The sequence below is a fragment of the Labrus mixtus genome, chromosome 10 (genome assembly GCF_963584025.1).
Source record: "Labrus mixtus chromosome 10, fLabMix1.1, whole genome shotgun sequence".
NCBI lineage: Eukaryota > Metazoa > Chordata > Actinopteri > Labriformes > Labridae > Labrus > Labrus mixtus.
In genome coordinates this window covers 25,759,532-25,772,506 of record NC_083621.1, presented here as the reverse complement: position 1 = coordinate 25,772,506, position 12,975 = coordinate 25,759,532, and the positions used below count along the sequence as shown (strand labels likewise).

At 41.6% G+C, this 12,975-nt stretch overlaps 2 protein-coding genes across 2 annotated transcripts in view; both read left to right on the top strand.

Moving 5' to 3' along the window:
- Positions 1 to 5,626, top strand: part of gpc3 (glypican 3) — a 108,642-nt gene extending 103,016 nt beyond the window's left edge. Inside the window, exon 8 of the mRNA XM_061048851.1 lies at positions 4,125 to 5,626. Coding sequence (XP_060904834.1) covers positions 4,125 to 4,300 — 176 coding nt within the window. The 3' untranslated portion in view covers positions 4,301 to 5,626. The remainder of the gene's footprint in view (positions 1 to 4,124) is intronic.
- Positions 5,627 to 11,572: 5,946 nt separating this feature from the next.
- The window catches only part of gpc4 (glypican 4), a 33,248-nt gene continuing 31,845 nt past the window's right edge, over positions 11,573 to 12,975 (top strand). The window contains exon 1 of the mRNA XM_061048847.1: positions 11,573 to 12,382. Within this exon, the coding sequence (XP_060904830.1) occupies positions 12,226 to 12,382 (157 nt within the window). The 5' untranslated portion in view covers positions 11,573 to 12,225. The remainder of the gene's footprint in view (positions 12,383 to 12,975) is intronic.

The following is a 12,975-nucleotide window of genomic DNA, read 5'->3' as shown; positions in this document are numbered from 1 at the left end:
AGTGATAAAATATTTGCTTTACCTCGGAAACCGTAATATCTTTTAAGCTGTTGAATCTCAAAAACCTAGATCAAATTTGACCAGCTTAGTTGTGTTATGTGCGCACATCGTCTGCCAATGTAGCAGCAATCTAAACCATCTCTCCCGTTTCATAAGGAGCACCTGTGTTTGGAGACTTAACATTCCACATACTTATCTGACCAAAAAAAGGCCTTTGTGCATCGCACACATGTACTGAATAAACTGTACTGGACCGTGGAGGTACACACTCTCCAGAGGAGTTATGATAATGTGTCAGCCTTTAACTGATGTGCAAAACATGTTTACTGAAAATGCAAGGGAGTGCAAATAAAGCCGGGGATCGTCTCGATCATGTAATCATCACCTGTAGTTGCGGTTTGCTGGGAAATGCAGCTTTCCACTCACTGTTGCAATTTTACTACATAGTTTGCTTGTTGTGACAACTGCAGACTGTAAACGACAAGCCTCAAGCACTGAGCACTGCTCAAAACAACAACTCCAGACTCTATCCTCCTCCCTCTGCTTCCTTTTTCCCCTCTGAACAGACAGAGGAAAAACAACGATACATGCATTCAAACACTGACAAAATTCCTACTCTCCTGAGGAATGGTCACTAAAGAAAACATAAAGTTAAAGCCTGAATGAGTCCCCAGCTGTTGACTTGCATGTGACCTACCTGCTCATTCTTATTTTGTAACCTTTGCATAACCAATCAATGAGTGGACTGTTGACCTCTCCCCTGGGAGGTAACTTGAGCTCATGAGGCCACGATAAAGCCAGCAGGGGTACGCTAGCAGGGTAGTGATAGTCTCAAAATGGTCTGAATGGACGAGCAGGAGGGCTTAGCTCCACTGACAGCACAAAGGGGCCCACCTCTGTCACATTACTCACAGTTGGGAGTGTGCCTCTATTTTTAGCGAAGTTATTCATCTATTTACCTAATTATTATCGCTGCCTATCCACTGTTATGGCTCCTCTTTACACGGCCCCAAAAGGAAAAGAGAAGAGGAAAAAGATATCTGCTTCTGTCTGTGTTTTCCTGTCTTTCACTCTCACTCTGTCTGCACTCTGCGTCATACACACAGGCACAGGTGTTCATCACTAATGATACCAGGATATTATTAGTCCCAGGCCTGTGTAGGAGTACAGGGGATCTAGGTTTGCATAGTGTTCAGTCCCTGTTGGGCTGTTTTAAAGCCTGCAGAACAAGGCCCCTCTGTGGCGCTGCTCATGTCCAAGTGTTTAAACTTAGCAAGAAAGACCCCTTTTCCCTTGGTTTGTGGGACTTTTTTCACAGCCTCAGACTTTCCTCACTTACATTATTGCCGCTGTAAAGCACACCAACACAATGCATCCCCCACTCAGGCTCCCGCTCTTTCACCAACACTCATGGGGACGGGTGAGCACACCCCACTTAATCATCGGCACACAAACACACAAATGCAGACGCGCATGCCCCCGCCCTCTCTCTTATCCGCAGTGTGTATAAAAGCGGTGTCCAATTGCACCTTGAGCTTAATTGGCGAGGCCGTACAGTGGGCTGCTGTCGACAGTGACAAATCGTTCTTTCAGAGCCCCCGAAGAATGTCTGCCCACTGCCATGTCAGAGGAAACAGGGGGCGAGAGAAAAAAGTTAATTGTCCCCTGGCCGTCATTCAAATGATGTAACTGCAAAGAAATTCAGAGGAGATACCGTGTCAGGCTTTGGAGGTTTATTTGCTCGCTTTCTTCTTCTGTTTTTGACGGTGCCTGGCAGCCTAGAGTCCTGACAACACCAGGGAGTCAGGAGGGAGGACAGGACAGACCCCAGTGTGGGTCCCGCCTGCTGCATATATGATCACACACTGGGTCAGATCAGCCATTTCCTCCCAACAGATCACTCCCCACCAGGGAGAACAGTAAGCAGATCAGACGAGACTGCTAATTCAATTTGGGGCTATCTGTTATTTTTGGAGCTCAGCTGGGACAGTATTCACACACACAAAGGCTGTGTGACAAATAGGTATGTCAGAAATGCACCACAGTTCCTGCGTGTTTGTGTGTCTGGCGAGGTGCTCTGCATCTGGCTTGACAGGGGGACAGCTCAGCTCATAGTTTGCGTTCCAAGCCGTAGAGCTGCTTTATTACTGATATCCTCCTGCCCACTGTCATAACTCAGCCGTCTTATTTCAGTCTCCCTGACAGCTTTCTGCCAGACAAAGCGGCACACAATATGTCACTCACTCTCTCACATACACACACAGACACACACACGGGGAAGAAGAGCCCTGCTCAACATCAGTAGGAGAACAGCTGTGGAGGCAGAGCAGTAAGACAGCAGTAAGCTAAAGCAGAGCCGCAGGTGAGCATGAAGTCACAGCAGTATACAGAACAGATGGAAACCAGTGAGTGACTGAGCCACTGAGGAGAAGTGCTGGATTAACACTAAGAGCTTCAACTTTGAGTTATCTGAGCAAGGCCTTTAATAAAACCTTCTGTCTGTAGTTAGAGACACTGACACTCGAGAGTTCCTCAGTGAAACCACAGTCTATACTGTTAAGTGTACAGCAGCAAATTGGTTGCTTGAGGGTTCTTTAACAGTACGAGTGGAGGAGGAGGTGAAAGTTAAGGATTACAGGCTTGTTGTGATGGATTATACCACTTGTGATATAAAAGGCAGGAGCCATAACCTGTGTCATTTTCTCCCCTAAAGTAACATTTTCTCAAAAGTCCCCAGAACTTCATGGCATGCAGGGCTTGATGGTATAAACGGACTATGAGAGCTGAGCGCTCCATGTCTTGTGCAATGAAGATGAGAAAATGATTGTTTACAACAGATTGTTTTAAACTTTAATGGATCCCTTGTAGCTTGCTTTAAGATGCACTTTTTAATCATGTGACTGCAGTGTCAGCCAGTAGTGTACAAAATTCATTTTTTTTATTGTGCTTATGAGGGTTAGGGCTAGGGCTGGGAAATTAACATTCAGAACCTCTAACCGACGTAATCTTGTCCATGTCGATTATTTTGATTATTTTCCATGACGACACGTCCAATCCACGACATGGAAGCAATGTCCGTCGTTTGGACACATTTTGTCTTTTGGGAAGACGACAAAGAAGGAAAAACTGTGCATTAAATACAAGTTATTTATTTTCTACAGTTTTAGAGAAGTTAATTTATACTTTAAAACTGAAATGTGTCGTTTTCATTTCAAGCGATGCTTTGATTTCACTACAAAATATTCAATACAAAAACAAAAACAAAATAATCATTCATTAATCGTAATCGAGGTCAAATGTTCAATTAATCGTGATATTTATTTAAGGTCATATCGCCCAGCCCTACTTATGAATGAACTATAAAGTACACTACAGATAGCACCCTATGCAGGGAGTAGGAAATGAGTGTGTGATTTGAGACACAACAACATTTTGAGCTACACTTCATAATAGATTTTGCTCTCTGAAGGTTCTTAACAAGACAAAAATTACAAAAATGTAAAGACATCAGTTAGCTTATGAAATTAAGAATCATATAATAAGCATATGGTTTGAAGCCCAAAACTAATTCAGGAATGATATTGGTAATAATCTTTGCAAATTGTAAATTTCTCTAATATGGGTTGTGTGTACAACTTAGTGAGGTAACTAAAATAAAACAAAGTCTCATTTTAAAGTTCTCTGCTATCAGGAAAAGAATCTCGTCAGTCGAGATGTTTGTGTTTCAAATTTTATGACATGACTTCATGCAGCTGTTGTGGTTTTTATTTTTTGTTTTCAGCATCTCACCGCTTAAATCAACATTTCAACACTCACTTGCAGTAAAATATGTGTGATTCAGCGTGCGTCTGCAGCAATAACATGTGACATCTGGTTATATGAAGGGCTTGTGTTTCTCATTCTCCCAATGTAACATTGTTTTTACAGCTGTGTAAGACATCATGCGAAAGGATGATAGACATACCACACATGTTTTTCAGCTTTTGTGACAACGTTGGGTTCTAATCGTCTCCATCCTTTTTTTTCCTGCCTCTCTCATATTTTTCATTCTTCGCCTCCTTTCACGGTCTCCCATCCATCCCCTCTCTCTCTCTCTCTCTCTCTCCAACTGTCTACCCTCTCAGACCTGGCTGATAACCTAGCAATGGACGACTTCACCTTCCAGGAGCAGCTGCTGACCCCTCGCTTGGCCACAGCCGGGGTCGGAGGGGTCTCCTCACCTGCGGCTCCGCTGTGGAGGAGCAGCCTGGTCCTGACTCTCCCTCTGACACTTGCACTGCTCGTGCCCTTTCTCCACTGACCAGGGTACTTCTCATACAATCCCGTCAACCCCCCCTTCTTGGATTCATTACAATTCATCTTTATTTATGTATCACCAATACATAACAAGTGTTATATCAAGACACAGGTCCAGACTGTTCACTTTGTTATATTAAAGAAAGTTCTGGTCCCTTATATGAACAACAACAAAATGCTCCACTTCTCTTATGAGACTCAGCAGGAATCTGTTCTGTTTTATTCAAAGAAATGTTCAAAACACACCTTTAAAGCACATCAGATACCCTCATGGCATTGTGTAAATAACAAAACTTGCCCTCTGACATTTTAATTTGTACAACTTTTGTGCCCTCCTGAATCACCTCCTCACTCTTCTCATATTGACTTCTATAAAAGAACAACGTGACAGGGGCCCTTATCATTACATAGCACCGGCATGGACCTACATTTGAGGAGCTACAAAAGACCTTTTAAGAGACTGCAACACTTTACTGCCCTGCAGCAACAAATCAAGAAAAGCAAGAAAACTTCTGCTGCTCTTTGAATGGCGGTGAAGGACCTCCTGCAAGGACTGGACTGCAGATGGGGAGTTGTTGTGTACTCCATATCCCCAGAGGCTGAGGTTGTATCCCTCATTAAAGATGCACTGTACCTTAAAGTACTCTGTCACCTTCTCAAGCTCCCTATTTCTCTCTCGTTTTTGTGAAGGTATAACTGATTCACACTCACCGGTCAGTGTTTCCTTTTTTCTTAAAGCTGGTGATGAAATGCTCCTGCGAACATTTCAAGGGCTATCATATGAGTGTAAGTCTCATAACAAGCCAGATGACTAAACAGATGATTGTTCAGTGTGTTGGTGCCATGTTTACAAAATGTTTTTATTTTTAAATTATGTCCAATTTCACGAGAAAAAGCTGTTTTGTAAATTGAATCATTGGTTAGACCACAGAAACACTGCAGCAATTGTCAAGCGTATTCTTTAGCACTGTGTGTACAGGGGATGAGTCTTAGGGAATGTAAATATGTATAAACATGTGTAAATGTATTTTATAATGTAGGTTTCCATTGGCTCACACGCTCATAATGTCTGGACCTTGTGTGTTCAGTCATCCGTTCTTAAGATTTGTTTAATAAGAAGACATATTTCTACATCGTTTGATTCATTTTGTTTGGTTTTTAAAATGACATGTGGTGAAGACGTACTCTCATGTTTAGACTGGAAGGACACTTAATAAAACTGGAAATGTATCTGGCTGCCACCCACCCAGCTGACTTCAACCAGCTGATCCGGACAGTGCATGGATCCGTCTGTTAGCTGTCCCTGCTTCTCCTGGAGGGTCGCAGAACAAACTCAACATGGTCACGCTGCCAGAGAATCACAGGACTGAGCCTTAAAGAAAGACAAGCAGTCATAACAAATCATTTCAGGAAAAGCGTAGGTTTAACTCATTCCTATAACTATGACTATAAGAGGCCTGACACTAAAACACCAAAAGAGAATACAGCCTGAATAACTGTGGGATCAGAGGTCGACGGTTATATTGATCCAGTAATATTTTTGTTTTTTTCCGTTTGCAGTTGATAAGAAAAGTACAATGTATAATAAACTGAACATGTTTTATTGTTTTAGTTTGTTGTTGATGTGTGTACATGCATGAATATTAACACAGAAAAAACGTGATGCTTCCATCTGTCATCTGGATATCATAACAAGAGACACGGAGTCCAGCATAACAATTTAACGATTTCACACTCCTTTTGGATAATTCACATTTTGGTTGACTGTAGTCGAAAGGAAATATTCAATGTGTAAAGAGCATCCCTACATTAAAACACCTGAAAACTTTGTTTCAAATGAAAAAATGAAATCCCAAAGCTCTGTGAAAACATGGATCAGTGGAGAGTGGTTCCTTGACAGCAGTCTGACAACATGCACAAACATCCCTAATGCTGTAATGTCCTCTGATCTCTGCACATCGGTATGTGATATCAACTCAACAGAGGCTGAGCGTGCCCACTTCAAACACAGTGAAAAACATCATGAGAAACATTGTTCTCACCGTGGCAACAGTTCGTCTGTTTCTTGAATTCTCAGAAAGAATACGCTGATATGAAAATGTGTTTTCCTCAAACGGAAACTACAAAAACTGAAAGGATCAAGTCTGTTTCGCTCAAGCAGCAACAAATGAAGCCAACGTGGTAGTGCAAAACCCTGCAGTTCGTCGATTGTCCACTTGAGGCCGGCTCCAAGAGTCACATATACACCCCATTAAAAAAATGTTTTTTTACAGCAAAAATAAACATGTTTACAGGGGGAGAGTTTTTTTTAAATATCCGTTTTGATTTTTTGAACGATAGGCTACTTGTTATCCATAGTTAGGCGCGTAGCTGACATGATTGACAGGTGTGTGTGATGTAACGTTTGTCAAGAGGCTTAAAACCCGCCTCAGCTCCAGCTCTCAGCCTGTCGTTAGGTTGACTGAAAGTTAGACTGAGACAGGATTTCCAGGATGGCGGCAGCCGCAGATGAGGCTCCTGCAGTAACAGATTGGAGACTTCACTCAGGCTTTGTCCATTAATATTTACAGTCATGTTTGACTTCACACCTGACTACACCGATCATTTCACCTGGATATGGTGAGGTGAGGTCTGTTGTGCTTGTGACTATTATTGAATTGTCCTGCCCTGCAACCTTTAATGGAGCCACAGCACACATCAATGAACTGCCAATGTGGGGAGTCCTTTCAGTTGTTGATTTTGAACGGGTCTGACTCAGAGGATTGTAGCGTTATCAAGGTATTTTCAGTAACACTGAGATCAATATGAGTAAATGTCAGGATTGTTGTGTCAGATCTTTTAGCCTCAAAGATAAGATGACTTTTTAAAAAAATCCTGAACAGTCTTCAAAAACCAGGGGAGGAATTGATTTAATGAACTGATGACACCTTTCTATGTCTTCAGAAAAAAGAAACGTGTTTAAAGCCAAATTTACTATTCCTTCGTTGCACATTTCATTTATGGTAGCAGTAATTACAAAAGTATTGTTCCTGACCATCCTCCAGGTCAGTTCCTGCTTCACCTGGTTTCACTTCTAGGGTCAATCACTAGAATGTCAAATGTTTTTATCAGTTCCCCTCCTTAGCTCCTTAGTTCCCCTCCTTAGAATCTTCTTAGGTTTTTGTATTAATTTAATGAAAACAGTACAGTATCATTTTGATCCCAGTATTCAAACATGGAAAACAGCCAGCAGAATCTTGACATCAAAGTGTTAACAAAACGCTGGTTTAGTAAAGGTTTCATTGGTAATGAAATGTTTGTTTGAGTGCTCATTCCTTCACAAGAAGCGCTAATTAAAGCCCTATGTATCGTTTTTAAATGATTTAATTAACTAAAATAATTCCTGATTGAATAAGCTTTCTGTGGACATTTTTTTAGACAATGAAAATGAGGATGAAAATGCCATTCAATCATACTTAACCTGTTTTGGTAAAAGGAAAAAACGCTCTTATTAGTTATAGATTTTTCAGAGCGAACAATCTTAAAGGGGACATATTATGAAAAATCCACTTTTTCAGTGTTTTTGAACATATATGTGGGTAACCTGAGTGTCTACCAACCCACAAAATGTGAAATAAATCCATCCAGTCCTTTGTTTGTGGTCTGCATAAGTCTTACAACACAGAGAAAAATGCTCTCCTTGTGATGTCACAGTGGGATTCTGGTCAAAAAAAACAACAACCCTCCCCTCCCCTGATATCTCCACCCATGGACTCCACCCCCAGCCTAGAACAAAACTTTTGCGCAGGTCCGCCATTTTTATTCTCGCTATTCTCGCTGATGTCTACCGGGAAAACTCAGGGGGGGGGGGGGGGGTCATTACATTTAAAGAGACACACACACCAAAACGGAGCGTTCTGAGAGAGCTGGTTTATACAGGGTTACAAACCTCCTCTGGTGCTTGATTCATGTTATATTTTGACCAAAGCACAGCACAGATGTTTCATTTAGACCACAAGGGACTGTTTGAAAAGGTGGAAAAGAGGGATAATATGTCCTCTTTTAAAAAAAGACAGATTTTAACCAAGGATCTATGAGCTATCTGATTAGAAACTTGCTTCAAGCAAGCCTTTGTTCTTTAACACTTCACGTTCTCTGTGTTGTTGAAAGGCACGTTAAACTGCTTTTAGAAGGAACGGGAAATTTCCCTTTAAGTCTTAGAAAAAAGGGTAAACTGGATGGCATGCAGCAGAGGTTATGATAAGGACACTGTTATGTGACTTTTTGTGCTTTTCACTCGCCGATCCACTTAAAAAGCCTTTCATGAATCATATCATTTATTTTTCTCTGGACTGTTCTCCAGATCCTCAAAGCAGCATGTGAATCATGAGTGTTTTTCTTTGGATCTGTATTTCTCTCTCCCAGCAGATGATGAAACGCTCTGAGTAAAAGATCTCCTGTAGCAGCTATCTCCACAGTGAACCCCATCAGTGTTACCCCTGGAGTCACCTTTACCAGGTAACAGACACTCATCTACTGAGAAACAATGAAATGAGCTTCATTAAGAGCTAATTGTTTGTGTTTGGTCTCCATTTATAAAGACTGTCTACTTTCTTAACAAGGTCAATCACTCACAGGTCCATACATAACACGCCTGTCACTGCAAACACACTTCAAAATCTGTCCCAGTGCTCTGCTGTAACTTTTCACACCCACGCACCCTCTGCTCCCCAGATCCAGACAAAAACGCCATTGTTATCCAGCTGTGCTTTTCTCTTCCAAACTGGATTGCAGCTTTTAAAATGGAAAAGAGGAGCTGGTTTGTAGGAGATGAGCAAACGCTAGCTGCAGAGAGAGCAGCGACTCACCAAAGATGGGTGGGTGGGGGGTGGGTGGGGGTGGGGGGGTACTCTGAATGCTAATGTGAGGCTGGAGAAAGGGCAAACAGGCCTATTGGAATGCAGAGTTCACATGTTTTCTTAGGGTAATATTGGGGCAATGTTGAAAAAGCTCACATTATGAGAGTGAAAGGTCAATTTGATGTTGGTCAGCAGGAACAGTGGGAAGAGCTGACTATCAGGAATTGTTGCATTATCTGCCTGAGTGATTGACCCCCTTAGTGTTTCAGCACTATTTCATGGTCACTCAGACATGTTTGGGGCTTGGGTATCTTTGTGGAGTCATCAATCAGCGCATAAGAATTAAAATAACAATATAATTCAGGTGCTCAAGTGAGTACGGTCTCCCCAGTCCAGTCCAATTTTAACCAAGCTGGATGTTGAAATTCCTCTGCCAGAGAGAAAAGCCTGAGACATGTCACATCGTTCAAAGCTCATTCATGTCTAATTACCATGGCACCGGACCATTTTCTTACCTTTTGTTGGCCTATTGAGTGGAGCGCCGGGCCCACGCTCTCCCATGCACACAGCTCCAGCATCCTCCTCCTGCTCCTCAGCAACCCCTGGCTTCCCCTGCAGCAGCCGCAGTCACACCGAATGAATGGAGCCGCCTGAGGAATGTGGACACAAAAGAAGGAATGTCATTCTGCTGAGTGCTACCCCCCAAACTAATGGACGTGTGCGCACACACACAACACACACACACAGAAGCACCCCACATGTCCAGGCATGTTTAAACACAGGGGGTAAAAAGTCTTATTATGTCTTCTCTTTTAATGAAGGGATTTGTGTACAGGACTGGGTGCCGCATTTGATCAAATCATCTCTCCCACATTTTAAACTTTGTTTGACAAAATGTCTACATTTTTATTGAGATGAATTCATATGATTATTGGGACGGAGGGGCAGCTGTGATGTGTTCACTTATGGTGATTTAACAGGCTGACAGTTGTGTCTTTTCACACATTATTGATGATTGTTTTATCAGTGACGTAATGAAAAGCACTTTATAGTGTTACAAGAAGAAACTATCTGCAAGAAGGGCAAAGGTCAGCGGCAGAAAGCTGCATGACAGCAGACATGACAAACTGCTCCTTTGGTACACACAAATACAACAATAATGGAAAAGAATGAGAGAAATAGGAGTGAACAGGAAATGAGTTATTCTTAGCAAGAGGAGAGAGAAAGGGCCAGCACACATTTTTGAAGTATCTGTTGAACAGATGACATTTAAAAAAGTTGAAATAACACACTCCCAAAGCAGAGGAATAAAACAGATATTTCAGAACACATTCAGATGCACATTTGACAGTTTTAGAGGTTTTTAAAATGCACACTATACAACAACGAGATGCTGCGAGGATTCGTTTCAAAAACAAAAACATTTCAGGGTTTCCTCTTCAGTTCGTTATTTTTGACAATTTTATCAGGCGACAGGCTCGTAGTGTTGTGTTCTTTATATGACATATAAATAAGATGGGAGCCATAGTGTTAAGAGTCTTTGTGTGTGATTTTTTTTTTCATATGACTCAGCACCTAAATAAGTGATGAGCGGTGTTTGCTGACTTTTTGACACCCCGACAATCTCAACAGTTTACTGTGATTTACACCGCTGGTTGCACGGTGCGCTACATGGCGAGCAGCTGCATATTAGACATAAACTGCCTCGTTGCTAACAGCACACAGCCCAGCCTGTGTTTGTGTAAGGACCAGGCCTGTAATTTGGACTCCATGGTTACTGTTACACTAGGCAGGTTTTTAATCTGAGGGTTTCAGACAAACTATGCAGGCTCAACAAAAATAACACATTCGGAAAAAATACATCTTCATGTGCTTTCGCTGTCTGTCATGTCATATAAACACACACAGAGAGTCAAATAAATAAAGCCATGGCCTGAAATGTGGTCATTATTAAATCACATACATGGACAAGGGAAAATAACTTAAGTGGTTTACAAAGTAACAGTTTATGGTGCTAAGGATGTTTCAGAGAGGTCCAAAGCAAAGAAAGAGAAAATGATTTATCTCACACCCAGGCTTATAATTTAACATTTATTTACGATAGGACACTGAGAGAAATATGAGGGCTCTGTTTAGTTCAAAGGATTATTATCTCTGCTGTTAACTCCACAGTGACAGTAAAACAACAGATAAGAAAGTTCTCTGAAGCCCAGGTCGAGAAGGGGTCATCAACGAAGAAGTGATTTGTGATATAGAGGATTTCTGTCTTTTCCTTATGTCATGTGAACTCATATTTAGTCCTCATGTTATGTCACAGTTTAGCTCCACCTTTAGCTCCAGTCCTGATTTTCAAGACTGGTTACCAGCAGTCTATAGACATTATATGGAAAGAGAGAGAGAGAGAGGTAGGGCAAAGAGAAGTCCCTGTTCCATACTCCACCCCAGGTGTTCCTGTTTTCCACGTCTTTGTCCCCGGAACTTGCACTCACTCCTGGGTGTCCGCTAGGGCTTTTTTTTTTTTTTTTGCTCGCATCTGGATCCCAGTACGACTTAGCATACAGTTCAGTGTCCCGTCTTACAGAAACCACGGCCTCCTCAAGTTTGGACAGAAAGAAAAGAAAAGAAAGAAGAAAAAAACACTTTTTCCTCTCCACTCGTCTTGCTCTCTCCTCTCTCTTGGTTTACAGTCAAACAGTCGTCGAAGTTGTGAAGCAGTGACTTTGTGTGATTCGGAAAATCTTTGCCCCGCAGTAAGAAAAGTTTTACGTGTTTTTAAAACTGTTTTTAAATACTTTCTTCGTGTTTTATACGATTGAGTCTGGCACTCGACATTAACATTACAGCAAAGTTTTTGCTGTCGACGTTTTAGTAGATTTTAAGGTTATTTTTTTGGTATTTTCGGTGTTTTTTCCCCCCTCACTCAGAAGTTGCCTGAGCTGCTGTGAATGAAGTATCTGTCTCCATGAGGAAACTCGGCGTGGGAGTCGCTGAAACTTTGTCCTAACTTACACACACCTGAGCGACTTTTTTTTATTGTTCATTTTTATTTTTTTGCTTCGTGTATTTTTTTGTTGTCTTAAACTGAGACAAGATGAAGACGCTGTTGATGGTGTGTGTAGCCTGCACGCTGGTTGTTTTGTCCGTGTCGGGGACTGCGGAGCAAAAGTTGAAAAACTGCAACGAAGTCCGGGTCGCTTACAGCTCCAAAGGCTTCAACGTGAACGATGTCCCAAACAAAGGAGTCAATGGTGAGTTTATTTCCATTTTAAAATGTTGTCTTCAAGTCTTGTTTTAACCTTAGCAAACATATCATAAAGACTAACTAGTTCCCAAAGTGGAACCCGGGGCCGCCACACGGAGGTCTCTGGTTCTGAAGGGTTAGGTTAATGTAGACTAAGATTTACTCTCAGATGTTATCAAAGTGTAAGCTCCTGCAATACAGCAGAGCTATAGCTATCAATTATAAGTCAAGACTCACTTCAAAACGTTTATCCAAATGGTTTTCACGAAGTAAGAAACGTAATAAAATGTTTAAAGGTGCACTATGTAGATTTGGAAGTCAAATTTGAAAGTTGGAGAAGTGAAACAATTCTTTGATATATTTTCTGAACTAAATACACAAACTTTATTCAAAGGAAAAAATCTGTCCCTAGAGCTAAAAAGCTACCAGGAGAGTTACAGTTTCACTGTTTCAGGCCCTCCACCATAACTTCTCTAGTAGCATTTTCTCTTCAAACAGTGTTACATGGACCACATTTTCCTCTGAGGAAAGTTTGTGTATAGAGTTATGAACATATACCACAGAATCTGTACTTTCCTCCAGCTATCACATATCTATACC